At 44.6% G+C, this 21,169-nt stretch overlaps 1 protein-coding gene across 8 annotated transcripts in view; it reads left to right on the forward strand.

Annotated features, from left to right (window-relative positions):
• The window catches only part of parp4 (poly (ADP-ribose) polymerase family, member 4), a 34,649-nt gene extending 15,240 nt beyond the window's left edge, over positions 1-19,409 (forward strand). For 4 of the 8 annotated variants that reach the window (XM_071341166.1, XM_071341173.1, XM_071341169.1 and 1 more), the window contains exons 6-33: positions 4,540-4,671; positions 4,810-4,968; positions 5,197-5,334; positions 5,446-5,631; positions 7,737-7,885; positions 9,452-9,583; positions 9,660-9,758; positions 9,919-10,102; positions 10,242-10,392; positions 10,756-10,892; positions 11,017-11,148; positions 11,244-11,330; positions 11,569-11,733; positions 11,822-11,865; positions 12,289-12,370; positions 12,449-12,586; positions 12,720-12,924; positions 13,087-13,157; positions 13,367-13,654; positions 13,796-13,966; positions 14,079-14,330; positions 14,717-14,812; positions 14,914-15,363; positions 15,462-16,915; positions 17,033-17,108; positions 17,389-17,491; positions 18,199-18,340; positions 18,543-19,409. In XM_071341166.1, the coding sequence (XP_071197267.1) occupies positions 4,540-4,671; positions 4,810-4,968; positions 5,197-5,334; positions 5,446-5,631; positions 7,737-7,885; positions 9,452-9,583; positions 9,660-9,758; positions 9,919-10,102; positions 10,242-10,392; positions 10,756-10,892; positions 11,017-11,148; positions 11,244-11,330; positions 11,569-11,733; positions 11,822-11,865; positions 12,289-12,370; positions 12,449-12,586; positions 12,720-12,924; positions 13,087-13,157; positions 13,367-13,654; positions 13,796-13,966; positions 14,079-14,330; positions 14,717-14,812; positions 14,914-15,363; positions 15,462-16,915; positions 17,033-17,108; positions 17,389-17,491; positions 18,199-18,340; positions 18,543-18,741 (5,622 nt within the window). In that variant the 3' untranslated portion in view covers positions 18,742-19,409. Of the gene's footprint in view, positions 1-4,539; positions 4,672-4,809; positions 4,969-5,196; positions 5,335-5,445; positions 5,632-7,736; positions 7,886-9,451; positions 9,584-9,659; positions 9,759-9,918; positions 10,103-10,241; positions 10,393-10,755; positions 10,893-11,016; positions 11,149-11,243; positions 11,331-11,568; positions 11,734-11,821; positions 11,866-12,288; positions 12,371-12,448; positions 12,587-12,719; positions 12,925-13,086; positions 13,158-13,366; positions 13,655-13,795; positions 13,967-14,078; positions 14,331-14,716; positions 14,813-14,913; positions 15,364-15,461; positions 16,916-17,032; positions 17,109-17,388; positions 17,492-18,198; positions 18,341-18,542 lie in introns of those variants that run through there. The other 4 variants (XM_071341168.1, XM_071341171.1, XM_071341167.1 and 1 more) reach the window with 4 other exon arrangements.
• The last annotated feature ends 1,760 nt before the right edge of the window (positions 19,410-21,169 follow it).

The raw sequence follows: 21,169 nt of genomic DNA on the forward strand, positions 1-21,169 counted from the left end.
ATCCCAAACACACCGCCCGGGCAACGAAGGAGTGGCTTCGTAAGAAGAATTTCAAGGTCCTGGAGTGGCCTAGCCAGTCTCCAGATCTCAACCCCATAGAAAATCTTTGGAGGGAGTTGAAAGTCCGTGTTGCCCAGAAACAGCCCCAAAACATCACTGCTCTAGAGGAGATCTGCATGGAGGAATGGGCCAAAATACCAGCAACAGTGTGTGAAAACCTTGTGAAGACTTACAGAAAACGTTTGACCTCTGTCATTGCCAACAAAGGGTATATAACAAAGTATTGAGATAAACTTTTGTTATTGACCAAATACTTATTTTCCACCATAATTTGCAAATAAATTCATAAAACATCCTACAATGTGATTTTCTGGATTTTTTTCCCTCATTTTGTCTGTCATAGTTGAAGTGTACCTATGATGAAAATTACAGGCCTCTCTCATCTTTTTAAGTGGGAGAACTTGCACAATTGGTGGCTGACTAAATACTTTTTTGCCCCACTGTATATACATACATGCATACATACAGTGGCAAGAAAAAGTATGTGAACCCTTTAGAATTACCTGGATTTGTGCATAAACTGTTAATAAAATGTTATCTGATCTTCATCTAAGTCACAACAATAGGCAAACATAGTCTGCTTAAACTAATAACTCACAAATAATTATAATTGTTCATGTTTTTATTGAACACACCGTGTAAACATTCACAGTGCAGGTTGGAAAAAATATGTGAACCCTTGGATTTAATAAAAGGTTGACCCTCCTTTTGCAGCAATAACCTCAACCAAACGTTTTCTGTAGTTGCGGATCAGACTTGCACAACGGTCAGGAGGAATTTTGGACCATTCCTCTTTACAAAACTGTTTCAGTTCCACAATATTCTTGGGATGTCTGGTGTGAACCGCTCTTTTGAGGTCATGCCACAGCATCTCAATCGGGTTGAGGTCAGGACTGACTGAGCCTCTCCAGAAAGCGTATTTTCTTCTGTTCAAGCTATTCTGTTGTTGATTTACTTCTGTCTTTTGAGATGTTGTCCTGTTGCATCACCTAACTTCAGTTGAGCTTCAATTGGCGGACAGATAGCCTTACATTCTCCAGCAAAATGTCTTGATAAACTTGGGAATAATTTTTCCGGCGATGATAGCAAGCTGTCCAGGCCTTGAGACAGCAAAGAAGCTCCAAACCATGATGCTCCCTCCACCATTGTTTACAGTTGGGATGAGGTTTTAATGTTGGTGTGCTGTGCTTTTTTTTTCTCCACACATAGTGCTGTGTGTTCCTTCCAAACAACACAACTTTAGTTTCATCTGTCCACAGAATATTTTGCCAGTAGCGCTGTGGAACATCTAGGTGCTCTTTTGCGAACTTCAGACGTGCAGCAAGGTTTTTTTGGACAGCAGTGGCTTCTTCCATGGTGTCCTCCCATGAACACCCTTCATGTTTAGTGTTTTAGGTATTGAAGACTCGTCAACAGAGATGTTAGCATCTTCCATAGATTTCTGTAAATCTTTGGCTGACACTCTAGGATTCTTCTTAACCTCATTGAGCATTCTGCACTGTGCTCTTGCAGTCATCTTTGCAGGATGGCCACTCCTAGGGAGAGTAGCAACAGTGCTGAAATTTCTCAATTTATAGACAATTTGTCTTACCGTGGACTAACTTTTAGAGATACTTTTGTAACACTTTCCAGCTTTATGCAAGGCAACAATTCTTTAATCTTAGGTCTTCTGAGATCTCTTTTTTTTGAGACATGGTTCTTCTCAGGCAATGTTTCTTGTGAATAGCAGATCCACATTTTGTAAATGTTTTTTATGGGGCAGGGCAGCTCTAACCAAAATCTCCAATCTCGTCTCATTGATTCGACTCCAGGTTAGTTGACCCCTGACTCCAATTAGCTTTTGAAGAAGTCATTAGCCTAGGGGTTCACATACTTTTTCCAACCTACACTGTGAATGTTTAAATTATGTATTCAATACAAATACAATAATGTGTGTGTTATTAGTTTAAGGAAACTGTTTATTGTTGTGACTTAGATGAAGATCAGATAACAACATTTTATGTCAAATTTAATCCAGGTAATTCCAAAGGGTTCACATACTTTTCCTTGCCACTGTACATACAGTGGGGAGAACAAGTATTTGATACACTGCCGATTTTGCAGGTTTTCCTACTTACAAAGCATGTAGAGGTCTGTCATTTTTATCATAAGTACACTTCAACTGTGAGAGACGGAATCTAAAACAAAAATCCAGAAAATCACATTGTATGATTTGTAAGTAATTAATTAGCATTTTATTGCATGACATAAGTATTTGATCACCTACGAACCAGTAAGAATTCCGGCTCTCACAGACCTGTTAGTTTTTCTTTAAGAAGCCCTCCTTTTCTCCACTCATTACCTGTATGAACTGCACCTGTTTGAACTCGTTACCTGTATAAAAGACACCTGTCCACACACTCAATCAAACAGACTCCAACCTCTCCACAATGGCCAAGACCAGAGAGCTGTGTAAGGACATCAGGGATACATTGTAGACCTGCACAAGGCTGGGATGGGCTACAGGACAATAGGCAAGCAGCTTGGTGAGAAGGCAACAACTATTGGCGCAATTATTAGAAAATGGAAGAAGTTGAAGATGACGGTCAATCACCCTCGGTCTGGGGCTCCATGCAAGATCTCACCTCGTGGGGCATCAATGATCATGAGGAAGGTGAGGGATCAGCCCAGGACTACACGGCAGGACCTGGTCAATGACCTGAAGAAAGCTGGGACCACAGTCTCAAAGAAAACCATTAGTAACACACTACTGGATTAAAATCCTGCAGCGCACGCAAGGTCCCCCTGCTCAAGCCAGCGCATGTCCAGGCCCGTCTGAAGTTTGCCAATGACCATCTGGATGATCCAGAGGAGGAATGGGAGAAGGTCATGTGGTCTGATGAGACAAAAATAGAGCTTTTTGTTTTAAACTCCACTCGCCGTGTTTGGAGGAAGAAGAAGGATGAGTACAACCCCAAAAACACCATCCCAACCGTGAAGCATGGAGGTGGAAACATCATTCTTTGGGGATGCTTTTCTGCAAAGGGGACAGGACGACTGCACCGTATTGAGGGGAGGATGGATGGGGCCATGTATCGCGAGATCTTGGCCAACAACCTCCTTCCCTCAGTAAGAGCATTGAAGATGGGTCGTGGCTGGGTCTTCCAGCATGACAACGACCCGAAACACACAGCCAGGGCAACTAAGGAGTGGCTCCGTAAGAAGCATCTCAAGGTCCTGGAGTGGCCTAGCCAGTCTCCAGACCTGAACCCAATAGAAATTCTTTGGAGGGAGCTGAAAGTCCGTATTGCCCAGCGACAGCCCCGAAACCTGAAGGATCTGGAGAAGGTCTGTATGGAGGAGTGGGCCAAAATCCCTGCTAAAGTGTGTGCAAACCTGGTCAAGATCTACAGGAAACGTATGATCTCTGTAATTGCAAACAAAGGTTTCTGTACCAAATATAAAGTTCTGCCTTTCTGATGTATCAAATACTTATGTCATGCAATAAAATGCAAATTAATTACTGAAAAATCATACAATGTGATTTTCTGGATTTTTGTTTTAGATTCCATCTCTCACAGTTGAAGTGTACCTATGATAAAAATTACAGTCCTCTACATGCTTTGTACGTAGGAAAACCTGCAAAATCGGCAGTGTATCAAATACTTGTTCTCCCCACTGTATATACATACAGTTGAAGTCGGAAGTTTACTTACACTTAGGTTGAAGTCATTAAAACTCGTTTTTCAACCACTCCACAAATTTCTTGTTAACAAACTAAAGTTTTGGCAAGTCGGTTAGGACATCTACTTTGTGCATGACACAAGTTATTTTTCCAACAATTGTTTACAGACAGATTATTTCACTTATAATTAACTGTGTCACAATTCCAGTGGGTCAGAAGTTTACATACACTAAGTTGACTGCCTTTAAACAGCTTGTAAAATTCCAGAAAATGATGTCATGGCTTTAGAAACTTCTGATAGGCTAAGTGACATCATTTGAGTCGGTTGGAGGTGTACCTGTGGATGTATTTCAAGGCCTACCTTCAAACTCAGGGCCTCTTTGCTTGACATCATTGGAAAATCAAAATAAATCAGCCAAGACCTCAGAAAAACAATTGTATACCTCCACAAGTCTGGTTCATCCTTGGGAGCAATTTCCAAATGCCTGAAGGTACCACGTTCATCTGTTCAAACAATAGTACGCAAGTATAAACACCATGGGACCATGCGTCCGTCATACCACTCAGGAAGGAGATGCGTTCTGTCTCCTAGAGATGAACGTACTTTGGTGTGAAAAGTGCAAATCAATCCCAGAACAACAGCAAAGGACCTTGTGAAGATGCTGGAGGAAACAGGTTGTCGAATTTTTACTAAGATTAAATGTCAGGAATTGTGAAACTGAGTTGAAATGTATTTGGCTAAGGTGTATGTAAACTTCTGACTTAAACTGTATACACATATACATACACATATATATGTGTATCATACTATGCAGTGTGTGTACCTATGTGTTTTCCAGGCTAACAGCAGCACATGGTCGGTGTTGGAGCTGCAGAGTGGCAGCACAGAGGGGGGACAGCAGCAGTTCCGTGTGGTGAGGTACTGGAGAGAGGACCATGGTGCTAAGGTGAGCTCATGTCTTTGGTCACTGATTCACAGGATCCATGGATTCTTGGCTAGTTATTATGTCATTAGGATGAACTATCCCTATTTGGGTGGACTATCCCTACTACCTGTTTGGTCTGCTGTCTTGTCTGTCTGTCAGTCAGCAGCTGTGCAGGACAAGCAGGTGTTCCTCTCCATGTCAGAGGAGGCTGTGGAGGTCTACCAGACTCTCAGGAAGGAGCTGCAGGTCAGAGGACTCACACTGAGGACCTCCCTCCCTCCAGAGGCTCCGGATCTGGGCTCTGCCATCCTGCATCAGGTCAGACACTCCCCCTTATGTATAGACACATAGTTTCTTAAAAATACAGACAGACACAACATATTATATCAGATTTGCCCTTTTTTACCCATCACCTGAGAAATACTCTAATAGATGTTGGCACTCCACTGTAAGATTTGGATTCTATGTGATTCTGTACAGCACTACAGTAATCAGTGCTGTGGGTGCCAGTCAGGGGTTGATTGACATGTCTTGTGTGATTGATAGCTGCTGCTGGAGGAGAAGCTGAGTTGCATCAGCCTATCACAGGAAGTGGGTGTGTTCGTGGAGCTGCTCTGGGCAGAGGCCCTTGGTTGTCTGGACAATGTCCTCAAGGTTCCAATCACCAGCCTCAGTCTCAACGATGTAAGTGAGCTGTGGTTGGCTCGCAGTGTTCATGATGCATACTGTATTAGTCTGTCTTTCTGTTGGTCTCTGAGTACTTGTGCTCATTGAAGCTGTATCGTTGTTGTGTAGGTGAGCAGGGCTGAGGGGCTGCTGCTACAGGTCCAGAGGAAGCTGAGGGCGAGACAGGGGGAGGGGCCAGACACTGAGGTGGCTTCTCTGATGGAGGAGGTCTACACCCTCCTGCCACACAAAACTGATCTGTCCCATCTCCCTCTCCACACTAAACTCATCTCATCGCAACTGGACCTCTGCCAGGTAACACTATGTTATTTTTTAGCAGAATGAACACAGTTTAAATGACATGGGATCCAATCCCAACCCAACCACTTATTGACTTTCTCCCCTCTACATATCTATAGTCCTAGCCTATATCATGTGTGTGTGTGTGTGTGTGTGTATTTATATATATTACATCTATATATATTTACAGTATATCACAAAAGTGAGTACACCCCTCACATTTTTGTAAATATTTGAGTATATCTTTTCATGTGACAACACTGAAGAAATGACACTTTGCTACAATGTAAAGTAGTGAGTGTACAGCTTGTATAACAGTGTAAATTTGCTGTCCCCTCAAAATAACTCAACACACAGCCATTAATGTCTAAACCGCTGGCAACAAAAGTGAGTACACCCCTAAGTGAAAATGTCCAAATTGGGCCCAATTAGCCATTTTCCCTCTCTGGTGTCATGTGACTCGTTAGTGTTACAAGGTCTCAGGTGTGAATGGGGAGCAGGTGTGTTAAATTTGGTGTCATCGCTCTCACACTCCCTCATACTGACTGTTCACTGGAAGTTCAACATGGCACCTCATGGCAAAGAACTCTCTGAGGATCTGAAAAAAAGAATTGTTGCTCTACATAAAGATGGCCTGGGCTATAAGAAGATTGCCAAGACCCTGAAACTGAGCTGCAGCACGGTGGCCAAGACCATACAGCGGTTTAACTGGACAGGTTCCACTCAGAACAGGCCTCGCCATGGTCGACCAAAGAAGTTGAGTGCACGTGCTCAGCGTCATATCCAGAGGTTGTCTTTGTGAAATAGACGTATGAGTGCTGCCAGCATTGCTGAAGGTGTGGGGGGTCAGCCTGTCAGTGCTCAGACCATACGCCGTACACTGCATCAAATTGGTCTGCAAGGCTGTCGTCCCAGAAGGAAGCCTCTTCTAAAGATGATGCACAAGAAAGCCCGCAAACAGTTTGCTGAAGACAAGCAGACTAAGGACATGGATTACTGGAACCATGTCCTGTGGTCTGATGAGACCAAGATAAACTTATTTGGTTCAGATGGTGTCAAGCGTGTGTGGTGGCAACCAGGTGAGGAGTACAAAGACAAGTGTGTCTTGCCTACAGTCAAGCATGGTGGTGGGAGTGTCATGGTCTGGGGCTGCATGAGTGCTGCCGGCACTGGGGAGCTACAGTTCATTAACCATGAATGCCAACATGTACCGTGACATACTGAAGCAGAGCATGATCCCCTCCCTTCGGAGACTGGGCCGCAGGGCAGTATTCCAACATGATAATGACCCCAAACACACCTCCACTGACGACCACTGCCTTGCTAAAGAAGCTGAGGGTAAAGGTGATGGACTGGCCAAGCATGTCTCCAGATCTAAACCCTATTGAGCATCTGTGGGGCATCCTCAAATGGAAGGTGCAAGGTCTCTTAACATCCACCAGCTCTGTGATGTCGTCATGGAGGAGTGGAAGAGGACTCCAGTGGCAACCTGTGAAGCTCTGGTGAACTCCATGCTCAAGAGGGTTAAGGCAGTGCTGGAAAATGATGGTGGCCACACACAATATTGACACTTTGGGCCCAATTTGGACATTTTCTCTTAGGGGTGTACTCACGTTTGTTGCCAGCGGTTTAGACATTAATGGCTGTGTGTTGAGTTATTTTGAGGGGACAGCAAATTTACACTGTTATACAAGCTGTACACTCACTACTTTACATTGTAACAAAGTGTCATTTCTTCAGTGTTGTCACATAAAGATATACTCAAATATTTACAAAAATGTGAGGGGTGTACTCACTTTTGTGATATACTGTATATACAGTGGGGAGAACAAGTATTTGATACACTGTCGATTTTGCAGGTTTTCCTACTTACAAAGCATGTCATGCAATAAAATGCAAATTAATTACTTAAAAATCATACAATGTGATTTTCTGGGTTTTAGATTCCATCTCTCACAGTTGAAGTGTACCTATGATAAAAATTACAGACTTCTACATGCTTTGTAAGTAGGAAAACCTGCAAAATCGTCAGTGTATCAAATACTTGTTCTCCCCACTGTATATATATATATATATATCTCACACAATTAAATGAACACTAACATGGATCTTTATTGTAGTTGATCAGAGACGTGCTGAATGTGAGCGAGGCAACACTGAGAAGCCCCATCCCTTCCTGTCTGGGGAAGTACCGCGCCCTGAGGTGCAGCATTGAAAGAGTTTCCCCTGGTCCTGAATTTCTGTATGTCACTGAACTTCTACACGACAGGTACTGACCCACTCCAACGGGGCCTAAAATGTACTTTTTGGTCCACCAGCCACTGTGGCAGGTAGATGAACAAATATTTCAGTCACATCCATAATTACATTTAAAAAACACACCAAAAACAGATTGTTTGTTTCCTTGTCGCTCATTGTTGAAATTAGCATTATGACTATCTTTAATTAAATCATTCAAAAACCTTTATTAATGCAATTGCTGACAGAAGTTGACAACAGGAACATAACGCATGTTTCCGAGTAAATTCTGCATCAAAGAAAAGCTTTTTATTTTATTCAACCCGATGTCCAGCCCTAGTGATGTCACTGCCTACGTCATTATCTTCTACTTATGAGACCAAAACCATGCCTACACAACACTAAAACTCTTGTTTATATAGCTATCTAAAAGCTTAGCAGTAAATGTCCAAGTTGATTTATAGTGGAATGTCTGACTAATCTCTTATCTCTTACACTCCCCTGCAGAATTCTGTCTTCACAGGCACACATTTCTCAGACAGTTTCTTCGTAATAAGCAGAGAGACTAGAAACATACTGTGGAACCATATTAAACCTCATAATGTATATATATTGTTAATCTGTAGTCTAGGACACTATAAATGTAAGGAGGGAGGGGTCTTATAACTCCTCCCCTTCTATTAATACAATATAAGCATAATCAATTATTATAATACATCAAACATTTGGTACAGCCCCTATCATGACCCCTAGGTGAACCTCTTACAAGATGACCATGCTTTGTAATGCTTCTATAGCAATTAATGTATTGGTACATTTACATTTAAGTCATTTAGCAGACGCTCTTATCCAGAGCGACTTACAAATTGGTGCATTCACCTTAAGAAGCAATGTGGTATATTGCTCAATTTCATTACATTTTTTTGTGACCTGAGACAAAATGTTCAGCTGCCCTTTTAAGAGCGGGAGGTTACTGTGGTAATGGGGCCACTCGAGTCATTACGTCTGTGTGTGTGTGTGTGGATCTGACTAGGGCATCTCTTCGCTATCAGTTGAAGCAGCAGAGTCAAACTAACGTTGAAAAACAACCCAGCTTGTGAACAAAGCAATGTAAATAGCCAAGAAACATGAGGACAAAGTCTAACTTTGCAAACTTTAGAGTAAATTAGACCAACTTTTATGCCTGTGCGCAGCGCCTCCTAAAATGTATCTATCAGCACTTCACTCAGTGAGCACAGCTCCCCTGCCAGGCAGTTTTGCTGCGTGCGGTAGAATATAGGATTCCTATTTCTTTGTGCAATTAGCAGTTATGAAACCAAACTGCAGAAATACTTTGAAAAAAGCTACTGCAGCATTTTTCTAACCCAACTCGCACATATGCTCATACTTGACTTTTAACTTTTTATTTGCGAATGTAATGCTCGGATTGTAGAGCCCTGCGAATTGACCACCCGCCAACGTGGCTGCTGAAATAGACATTCTTACACACCAGTATCTAAATCTACCCATGGGTGGCCGGTGTTCATTTTATGCCCTACACTCCAGTGTGTGTGCATGTGCGTGCTTGTGTGTTTAACTCTGCATCTCTCTCCTACAGACAGGTGCAGATCTTGCAGGTGCTGAGAGTAAACAGAGGGGTAGAGCTACAGATGTTTAGGGAGGAGCTGGGGAACGTTAAGCCCCTCCTCCACTCCTCCAGCCCCAGCAGCTTTGTGGGGATCCTGTCTCGGTGAGCACACACACGCACACCAATGATTGACATATTGTACATGACTGATGTGATATGTTGCCAATTCTGTCTATAGGGGTCTGTTGCTGCCCAGAGTTGGAGTGGAGCACCATGGGATTGAGAGAACAGACATTGGGAACTTGGGCGGTGGCATCTACTTCAGTGATGCAATGAGGTCAGTGGACAACATTATATGCCAAATATATTCTATTGAGACACTGCAAATATATTCTGTTTGTATACGAACAGCACTAGTTTGAAATAATGTAATATATTCTCTGTTTATCAGCAGCAGTATGAAGTATTGTCAATATACTCTCTGTGTGTATCCTCAGTACCAGTTTGAAGTACTCTAAGCCCAGTGTGACGGACGGCAGTCGGTTGCTGCTGGTGTGTGACGTGGCGTTGGGGCGCTGTACTGACCTCCAAAAGAGGGACAGCAGCCTGACTCACTCCCCTGAAGGATACCACAGTGTACACGGGGTTCGCCACACCCCCAAGAAACCCTCAGAGTTTGACGTAACCCTTTTTAAAAATTCTGTACCTGCGTTTGTTCAGTGCTAATGCTGACATTGTAATGTTCAGATTGTGTGCGTGCTTCCGTCCGTGCGTGCGGTTCCCTGCGTGTTTGTGTTTCTGATATGTGTGTGTATTCCAGGATGATGAGTATGTGGTGTACAGCCCGGAGCAGGTGAGGCTGCAATATGTGGTACAGTTCAGACTGGAGGAGGACCAGCTGAAGGACTTCCAGCCCACCATAGATACTTCTTCTACCGAGCTTCCGCTTCCTGTCTCTCCGTCTGACCTCCGTAAGAACTCAATTAAATACATCTTTATTGTAAACTTACAACCAAACTCAGGGCCATACGTAATGCTGACCCAATAGAAACAGTAACAAAGCATTCTCTCCAACCCTGTTTTGGTAAAAAGCTGATGGATGGGGCTGGATGGGCTGGATGAATGTAACCCTATGCCAATGCTATATCATGGCCAGCCATGATATCAAAATTATAGATTTAACCATGTTTTGAGGTTATACATATAATTAATTTATAAGTCCAAATGGATGTAACAACTGCTGATTGCCCCTTTTTGAAGAGCAAAAAAATAGACAAGACCTAAAATAAGTACATTTGCTTGTTCTGAGGCTGTTATTGATGACCTGTGTGTAGTGTCCTGTGGTGAGGATGTTGGGAGTTGTAAGAACCCTCTAGAGGAGGTGACTGCAGGCCTGTTGGACTGCTCTGGACAACCTCTCCCCCTACAGGCCGTTCATGTCAGGGCCAGGCTGATGGATCTGCTCTCCCAGGTACGACTGGACTGGACTAGATTAGTCCATTTCAGTCCAGTCTAAACTAGACTATACTGGACTGTACCATATTTGACTGGACATCAGTCCTTAAGTAACAGGCCTCTCTCCTATTGGCTACCAGGTCATCATCTTCCAGACATACACCAATCAGAGCACCGCCCCCATTGAAGCCAAGTACGTCTTCCCATTGGATGATTCTGCTGCTGTGTGTGGCTTTGAGGCCTTCATCAATGGGAAACATGTAATGGGACAGGTAATTCACCCTCACCCTCTCAGCAGCACACAGTGATCAGTTATGCATGTGTAGTATTGTGTTGTGAGCTGTTGTGTTGTGTCCCTCTGTCCCAGGTGAAGGAGAAGCAGCAGGCGCGTAAAGAGTATAAACAGGCCATAGAGAGAGGCCATGGAGCTTACCTAATGGACCAGGATGCACCTGTACGTCTCTCCCTACCTCCTTACCTCTCTGCAGACACACTTTGTCACTTTACATTGAACAGGAAATAGAATGTGTCAAACGTGAACATGCTCTCTTTAGTACAGACAGTGTGTCATATGCTGAGCTTTCAGATCATTCTTTTAAATCAGATAATGATTATCCTATGGTTGAAATAATCTGTGGTTTCAGTCTTATGTCTTGCGTCATGACGGTGATGTCATCTTTGCGTCCTCTCAGGATGTTTTCACCATCAGCGTTGGGAACCTGCCGGCCGGTGCCACCGTCCTTATCAAAGTTACCTTCGTCACCGAGCTGGTCATTATGGAGGGCTTGATCAACTTTTCGTTGCCCGGTAGTGTGGCACCATGGCAACAGAGCTCAGCGCTCAACCAGAGGACTCAGGTAGGAGGGACTAGATTGATTGATTTTATATGTTATTAATGATGCGTTTAGGTTTGCGTCATGTGTGTGCCATTGTGTGTGTCTGTAGGTGACTTTGGAAAAGGTGTGTGTGACCAACCTGGATTCCCAAGGGTGAGTGTTCCTCTTAACCAGCTCTGTAGATGGATGGGTACACCATTCCTGTATCCTTATCATTACTTAATGATCCCTTGTCCTCATATTGACCTGTAGTGTCTGTCTGTCTTTCCTCGTTCTGACCTGTAGTGTCTGTGTCTCTCCTCGTTCTGACCTGTAGTGTCTGTCTCTCTCCTCGTACTGACCTGTAGTGTCTGTTTGTCTCTCTCCTCATACTGACCTGTAGTGTCTGTCTGTCTCTCTCCTCATACTGACCTGTAGTGTCTGTCTGTCTCTCTCCTCAAACTGACCTGTAGTGTCTGTCTGTCTCTCTCCTCATACTGACCTGTAGTGTCTGTCTGTCTCTCCTCATACTGACCTGTAGTGTCTGTCTGTCTCTCTACTCATACTGACCTGTAGTGTCTGTCTGTCTCTCCTTAGGGAGTTCAGTCTGGACATGTCCATTGAGATGCCCAATGAGATCATCAACCTGCACTGTCTCACACACAAAGTCAAGATCAAGGTAACACAGCAGGCCGAGCAGTGTATGTGCATACTTCCGTGCGTGTGTGTAACACTGTGTGTGTTGTGTTAACCCCAGAGGACCGACTGTAAGGCGGTGGTGAGGACATGTCCAGGTGAGACTCTGGGTCCAGATGGGTTCCTGGTCTGCTTCAGTCTGGCTCAGATCCACCTACCCAGGATGTGGGTGGAGAAACACCCAGATAAAGACAGCCAGGTCTATCTCTCCTTCTGTCTCTCTATACTGTACATCTGTCTCTCTTAAATACGGCCTGGTCTGTATCTCTCTATCTTTCCTTCCTTCTCTCTGTCTAATCATATCCATCTCTTTACGTTTCCCCCCCTTCCAGGCCTGTATGTTGGTATTTTACCCAGACTTTGAGCCCTGCCCCACCTCCAGCCCCATGTCCGGCTCCAATGAGGTGATCCTGCTGTTGGACTCATCTGAGTCCATGAGAGGAGAAGCTCTCCAGAACGCCAGGAGAATCGCCCTGCAGCTTCTTAATACCCTGGACCACCACAGCATTCGAGTCAACGTCATCTCCTTTGGCTCAGGTGGGCTCCTATTCAAACAGTCTCCAAACTGAGCTAAATCAACTTCATGTATCATGTCGTTTGCATTCGCTTTGTTAGTGGGGGATTTTTGTTGTTGCTTACTTCAGACGGATGAGTTTGACAGTAAGACACTAACTTTTCCCCCATACTTTTGTCTCATAGACCAGAAGGATGCTTTTCTCTCTGCCAACCCTCTAGTCGAGGCCCTCCAACCAGCCAAGAAGTTCATCATGGTGAGTGCTGACACAGGCCCAGGGGCCAATCACAATCTTTTATCATTAGTCTCTAGAATATTAGGCAAACATACAGTTTTTTGAGCATATAAAAAGCTCACTCAGAATATTTTTATGGAATATTCACAATCATTGGAGTATTATGTGCATGTAAATGTTGTCCTTGATCAAATTCTCATTTTCTGAATGATCCTTTCCCCTATTGTTAGTCCTCCCCACCTGTTGGGGGCAGCACTGAGCTGTGGAGGCCCCTGCGCAGCCTGAGTCTGTTGCCTCCGTCGCAGGGCGTGAGGAACCTGCTGCTGCTATCAGACGGTCACGTCCAGAACCAAGCCCTAACCTTGCAGCTGGTCAGACAGCATGCCCAGCACAGCCGCCTCTTCACCTGCGGCCTCAGCCCAACAGCTAATCGGCACATGTTGCGGGCCCTGGCCCAGGCAGGGGGGGGGGCCTATGAGTTCTTTGACACAAAGACAAAGCACACCTGGCGAGAGAAGGTACCAGCACACTTTTACAGCGACCTTTCCTATGTCTTTAGATGTCTGTATATTATCTTTGGTTCCAACACAACCACATAACATGTGGTCAACTTGGGTGAACTGTCCCTTTAAACAGATGTTTTTCTGTGTGTGTCTCAGGTGGCGTGCCAGGTGAAGCGCATCGTGTCTCCAGGCTGCAGCTCTGTGTCTGTGAAGTGGCAGCAGTTTAACCCCTCAGCTCCCCCTCCTGTCCAGGCCCCCTCTCAGCTCCACGCACTCTTCACTGACTGCCACACCCTGGTCTACGGCTTCGTGCCACACTGTACACAGGTATACTGTCACAGAGGCGTGTTTGTGTGTTTGTATGCATGCGTGCGTGTGTGGACATGCCCAGATCACAAAGCGCTGTGAGACTAACTTGTCCATGTGTCGGGTGCCGTAGGCCACTCTTCTTGGAGACCTGAGTGGTCAGAACATTGAGACAATGGTGTCCACCACTGAGCTACAGAAAACCAGGGGCACGGTGAGACCACCACACTCACTTCACCTTACTGTTTATACTGTCTCAGTCACACCTGTAATACATCTCTGTGTGTGTGTGCACGTGTTTCAGTTCCTTCATAAGCTCACAGCGAGGGCCGTTATCAGAGACTATGAGGATGGCAGTCTTCACACCAACGAGGCTGAACACGAGGTGTGGGGGAACATTAGATTGTGAATGGAGTAGTGTTGTCACAACCAGTATCGCTATACTACAACACCAGATTTTTCTTACCAAAAAAGAAAACACAAAGCAGGCTAATGTTCCTTTAAAAACCTACTTTATGTAAAATATTGTGTGCTTGGAAAAGAAACGTGACTCTGGGTGACAACATAAGGCTGTTTTTTACCAACATTAGGAGTGTTTTCCTCTGGAAATTAAGGCTGCTTCATGTTTTGTTTCCTTTCCTTCCTTCCTTCCTAGTATTGCGGTACTGGTATCGTGACAACCCTAGTATGGAGTGTGTACACTGTACCTATTCTGTGTTTATGGAAAGTTTTTTGTTTTATTTATATATATATATTATCAATTCTCTCAAGGGGAAGAAATCCGTAATGAAGTCCTTCATCATTGAGCTGAGCAAAGAGTTCTCCATCCTGTCTCAGTTCACCAGCTTTGTTGCCATCGAGGAGAGGGTACGTCTGCCAAACGCTAGTGTGTGTGCGCACACACATCGACAATACTTCAATACAAATGTAGAAAAATACAATGTTCTGATGTGTTCTTTCTCTCCCAGGACTCAGAGCAGCCTGACGTGGGCTTCACAGACGTTCCCAAACTGATCTCAGACGAGGACGTCGACTTCTTACCTTACCTTAGCTGGCAGGAGGAGGAATATGAGAGAGATGGGATGGACTCGGGATCAGACTCAATGTCAAACTTGCTGGATGGTGGGCCAGGGCATGTTTTATGCAGAAATATCTGTCTAGGGGGGATGGGGGAGGAGCATGAATCGATGGTTCAACTCCAGGTGGATGACAAATCATGGGAAGGATCTGTGAATTGGAACTTACGTTCCAAATCTCTAAATCAGAGTGCTACGGTTAAGGTGCCTCTTGGTAGTTCCTCTGACTTAATGGACTCTATGGTCTTTGCCAGCCCAGTGACCGTGTCCAAACCTCTAGATATGACTTTGAAGAGTGAAGGAGCTGTGACGGATGAAGAGATGGAGTGCTTTGATGACATGGTAGTGATCTGCTTCTTTCTTGCTGTTAACTATAAAGAAAAATGATTCCTGTCAATTCATAGTTTAATCACTGAACTGTTCTTGTTTTTGTTTTACAGGACTTTTGTTTTCAGGAATCTGAACACCCCCTTCTTGGCTCAGTAATCATGCATAGTGAGGCTCTGTCCTCTTCTTACTCTCCAACTCGCCACACGATTGCAGGTAGCCAATGCATACCAGTCACCCCATACCTTGCTACCAAAATGCTGGCTATAACTGTGGAGACGGATTTCATCCCTGAGCTGTCTGAGACCTTCCAGTCTCTCCCAAAGATAGTGAGGCATGGGAAGAGTAGACAGGTAGACTTTAGACGGGCGGAAAGACACAGGAAGGTTTGTGCCGGTCCGGCATTTGACCCTGTAGAGACACAGAAGAAGTCTCTCTCTGTTGCTGATGTGCCTCGTCCTCCTCCCTCTGTTCTTCAGTTCAAGTCTCACGTTTTTGCTTATGGTCTTTCTCCTCCACCCCGTGCTTCTGTCCTCAGTTCTCCTGGTCCTCCTCCATCTCGACTGCAGTCTTTCTCTGTCGCAGTTTCAGATGCTCTTCCTCCTCCACCCCCTGCTTCTGTCCTCAGTTCTCCTGGTCCTCCTCCATCTCGACCGCAGTCTTTCTCTGTCGCAGTTTCAGATGCTCTTCCTCCTCCACCCCCTGCTTCTGTCCTCAGTTCTCCTGGTCCTCCTCCATCTCGACTGCAGTCTTTCTCTGCCGCAGTTTCAGATGCTCTTCCTCCTCCACCCCCTGCTTCTGTCCTCAGTTCTCCTGGTCCTCCTCCATTTCGACTGCAGTCTTTCTCTGCCGCAGTTTCAGATGCTCTTCCTCCTCCCTCTGGTCTTGTCTCCAATGAGTTTCGAGCGATTAGATACGAGATGGGAGTTCATCCCAGACCTGGAGTTGGGGCTATCTCCCATACTGCTACCTTCCCGAAACTGCGAGCCGGTGGGGACCTGCTACTTTCCAAACCCCGAGAGCCCTATCCTGTGGAACTGCCAATGTGTGAGTCTAGCAAAATGTGGACCGTGGATAATAGCTTATCTGAGGATAAGGATTGTGGACTAGTGGAGATGGACCACTGGCAACCTTCTGTTGTCCCTGCCTCTGTGCCCCCATCAGGGTTTGGTTTCGGGGGCGGAAGGGCAGGGTCTCAAAGCAGCCAACCTCACGGCTCTTTGTTTGGGGCCACAGCCAGTGCATGTTACATTCCAGGTTTATATGAGGCTTCTTCAGCAGGCGGACCACCTCTGTGCTCGCTGTTTGGCAACACACCCACTCTTCCTGGAGGCTCAGCCAGATCAATGGGGTTAAGTTTTGAGGCACCACTTACTGGCGGACACCTCAACTCCCTTTTACCCACCACTCATGGCGCCTATCTGACCCAATCTTTATGGCCCTTAGTTGGATCCTCTCAGTTTGGTAGCTCTCTTAGGACACTACACCAACATCATGTACTACCACAAGCACAGAAACCTCTGGATATAAAAGAAAACGTACAAAAACTTGTCGGAGACAGTGAAAGGTATGTGTCAACGTCCGTTCGTCCGTCACTTTGTCTGTCTGTGTATGACCTCTATTGGAGACATGTATTGTTATGTGTAGCTCTGTGATATCCTAATGAGGTAGGTTTTGATTTCAGGAGGGGAGGTCTTGAATTCAGGAAGAATACTCTTGATGTAGTAAAATGGACAGAGATTTTTGCCCTCCAGCACTCGGTAAGTACAGCAAAGGTTCCCTTTTCTTAAGGCCTGTCTCATCTGCATAGAAAATACTATTATTGATAGAAAATATGAACTAATCATATCTCTGTATATACATTATATTGTTTATTGATAGTGCAGGAGCATGGATTGAATTCAGAAACAGATTTTCCAGATACTCAAAGCATTGTATGGGGAACTCACTTCATCGATACCAATGTGTGGCACCATTCGCCAATGAGCAATGGGAGCCATTTTGTGCCAAAAGGCTACCAACATGTTTTGTTTGTTCCAGGAAGGTTACTGGGAGTGCTCTGCCAGCCTGGGTTCCCTCCTCGGTGTGGATGTGGACTACTTTGCAAACGTCTTCCTGAAGAATAGAGGCATCAGCTCTCTAGGTAGGCTACACTACAGACTGATACAAGATAACTGTTTGTCTGGGAGTCTATGAACATTCAGTATAGGCTGTTTTTGAGCAGTAAGAAAAATTACACAAATATTGTGTGCGTGTGTCATCCAGGCGCTACAGAGGGTAGTGCTTACGGCCCAGTATATCACTGGGGCCAAGCTTCCTGCCATCCAGGACCTATATACTAGGCGGTGTCAGAGGAAGGCCCAAAAAATTGTCAAAGACTCCTGTCACCTAAGTCATAGACTGTTCTCTCTGCTACCGCATGGCAAGCAGTACCAGACCGCCAAGTCTAGGTCCAAAAGGCTCCTTAACAGCCTCTACCCCCAAGCCATAAGACTGCTGAACAATTTATCAAAATGCCACTCGAACTGTTTACATTGACCCCCCCTTTGTTTTTACGCTGCTGCTATTAACTGTTTATTATCTATCCATATTCACTTTACCCCTACCTACATTTACAAATTACTCAACTAACCTGTCTCCTGCACATTGACTCGTTACCGGTACCCCCTCTATATACAATATAGCCTCATTTATTGTTACTTTAAAAAATGTTTTACTTTAGTTTATTTTGTAAATATTTTCTTAACTGTATTGTTGTTGAAGGGCTTGTTAGTAAGCATTTCACAGTAAGGTCTACACTTGTTGTATTCAGCGCATTTGACAAATAAAAATTGATTTGTTGTGTGTCAGGTGTGAGGGCACATGCTGACATCCTGAGGCTGGTGGCCAGTCTGCTGGTGCTGCAGCTGATGAGGGTGAGGAGGCTAGAGGAGGGGAAGCTGCTGCTCAGCCTGTTCCGTCTGGACCTGGACCACTCTCCTCCTCAGCCCAGGTACAGTGGGTCTCCTCTCTCTGCTCCACTATATAACACCCCAAGCATTCAATCTAGAAAGTATGAGGGAAGTTCATGTGATTCATGTGTCTGTGTTTCTCTTTGGATAAGGGTATCTATGTATTGTTTTTGTTTGGTGCATTTCTCGATGCGTGTGTGTGCGCGCATGCACTAAATATGGTTACTGTCTGTGTTCCCCCAGGTGTGAGCGCTGGGAGGCGGTGAGGAGGGCGGTGGACTGGGTGTGTTGGGCAGACAGGGAGTACCCGTGTGTGTGCAGCAGGCTGGAGTTTGGCTGGGACTGGGAGTCGTCCACACGGCGGCTCCTGGGCATCGACCCCCCACACCCCCTCTCTCCCCTCATCATCCTCGGGTCCACAGGGGGAGTGAGGGCCCAATGACTTCCAGAAGGAGAAAGGTGTATGACCAGTATATACATCTGCAGCTTTTGATTTTACTATTTCACTTATTACGAGGTTAAGGTACTATTCTATACTGATAACCTTTTCACTGATCAAATCAGTTTTGTAATTCCAAATCTTTGCATTTAAAGGTGTGATATTATGTTTTCTCAAAATACAAGAGCAATCTAAAATGTATTGATACTCCTCAATCTATGGCCATGTTCTATATCCATACAGCTGTCAGTGTGTGATTTCAGTCATACTGATAAGACCTTGCTCCAATTTTCTTTGTTTTCTTTGTCTGACTGAAATAATCCTCTGATGGATAAGCAGAACAGCAGGTTAATGTGGTCATGCTATTGGTCACTCGGGTTCCAATTCGATCCTTTACACACACACCTTAAAGCCTTTCTAAAAGAATGGATTGATTTTAAGTGTCTGTTTCACAATATATAAACATAGTCAGCTTGAATCGGTGTGTGTTACAGCACGAAAGTCAAATCCAAAAGAACCCGACTCGCTACTGTTGTGTTCACTTACCAGGTTCACCACAAGGTGTCGCTATAAGAAAGGTTAATGACTATTAATAAAGATGTAAATGAATGCATACTGGGAGAAGAATAAGATGGATGCCTACACCATACAGTAAAGTCACGTTCATCTTACCTTTCAGCCTGGACTCTTACTGAGTAAGGTCTTCAGTTACTACATACTACACAACAGATAGCTGGTTGAGTAAGACCCTCTGTGTTCTGGATCCACTAGTTGCTGAAATTCCATAACTTTCATATTCTAACAACAACAAAAAATCTGAGTTAGCTTGCCATGATTACACAACATCCATGTCACTGTCAGTCCCCCTTCCTGTTGTCTCTTCTGACCCCTGATGACCTGAAGGTGTCAGAGGAAGATCCTCTTGGCCTTCTCTACAGCTATTCCAGTTCTGTCTTCAAATGATTGTTCACTTCTTTTGACAGAATTTCCTTGTACAACCTTTGGTAATATGGTTGACCAACTTGGCCACACTTGTTTCTGCTATTGAGACAGGTGCATGAACACACAAGAGCCAGATAATAAGGCCCCCACCAACCAGAGGCACGCCAATGACCAGGGAAAGAAAGTAGATGGTCATATATTTGTCAGTGAAAAGATCAGATCCAAATGTTTTTTTAAAGCGACAGTTGGCAATAAAGACACTTTTCATCCATCCCTGGGCAGTGTAAATATTTACATAATCTAACCAGGGGCAGCAGGTAGCCTAGTGGTTAGAGCGTTGTGCCAGTAACTGAAAGGTTGCTGGAACGAATCCCCGAGCTGCCAAGGTAAAAATCTGTCGTTCTGCCCCTGAGCAAGGCAGTTAAGGCAGCCCCCCACATCTCTGATTCAGAGGGGTTGGGTTAAATGCGGATTTTTAAAATAGGTATTAGACACATTCACATGTGGGATATATTAGTATTAAGGCATCTTCAGATGCTACAGAGTCTTCACGTGAATGAACATCACAGGCAAAATCCTAGGCTGTGTCACGCACTGGAGGGGGCATTGTTTATTAGCACACATGCTTCACACATTTTTTGTCTAGCAGCCCAGGGGAAAATAATATGACCTTTAAATATGTATTTTATTGATGTATCTAATTTGTGATACATTTGTCAGTTACCATTGAACATTTGACCAGCATTTAGCCTTTTTGCATTATAAAAAAAAACATTCTGAACATAATATAAACTGTCACAACTGAGTCAGTCTTGTACTCAGTGATGACAAGTCTCTCCTCAGAGGTCAGGTTCTACTGGGAAGTCCCACGTGTTTGCAGTGGTTGTTGGTCTTCTAGCACACAAACCAGTCTCAGTTTATGAGAGCACCTATCCAGTTGAGTACTAAACTCAGAAATGTAATCACAAGTTTGGTAGATGAACAGAAGCAGTTGCAGCAGCTATAATTCCTGAAACACACACTGCATCTCTTGCGGCAAAACATCTTCTGCTAGATCTTAACAATTAGCATGATAACACAAGTAATTATAATGGGTGGACACAGCATGTACACTATGCCATGAGGGCCTATGGGTTGTATGCTGTACCATGCAGGCTTGAAGAAGCACGGAAGGTTCAAAATGTACTCCAAAATGAAGACAGCCAGGAAAACTAAAACATTGGCAGCTTTGGTCAACAGGGAGAGAAGTCTGAGGAATGTCAAAACTGAATACAACCTGAAATGGAACCCCCAGGGGGAAAGAAGGGGTCGACCCAGAAACCCTTGGAGGAGAGATGTCCAGGCAGAAATGACAAGAGAGCGGCCTAAACTAGTGCAACCTGGAAAAACTTGCTCGCCCAAACCAAGGGAGATGGACATTTGTCAAAGGCCTATGCTTCTATGGATTCAAGGGGAAGTCTGATTGTATTCATATATCCAGGGTTTGGGA

The sequence above is a fragment of the Salvelinus alpinus genome, chromosome 14, assembly GCF_045679555.1.
Source record: "Salvelinus alpinus chromosome 14, SLU_Salpinus.1, whole genome shotgun sequence".
Taxonomy (NCBI): Eukaryota; Metazoa; Chordata; class Actinopteri; order Salmoniformes; family Salmonidae; genus Salvelinus; species Salvelinus alpinus.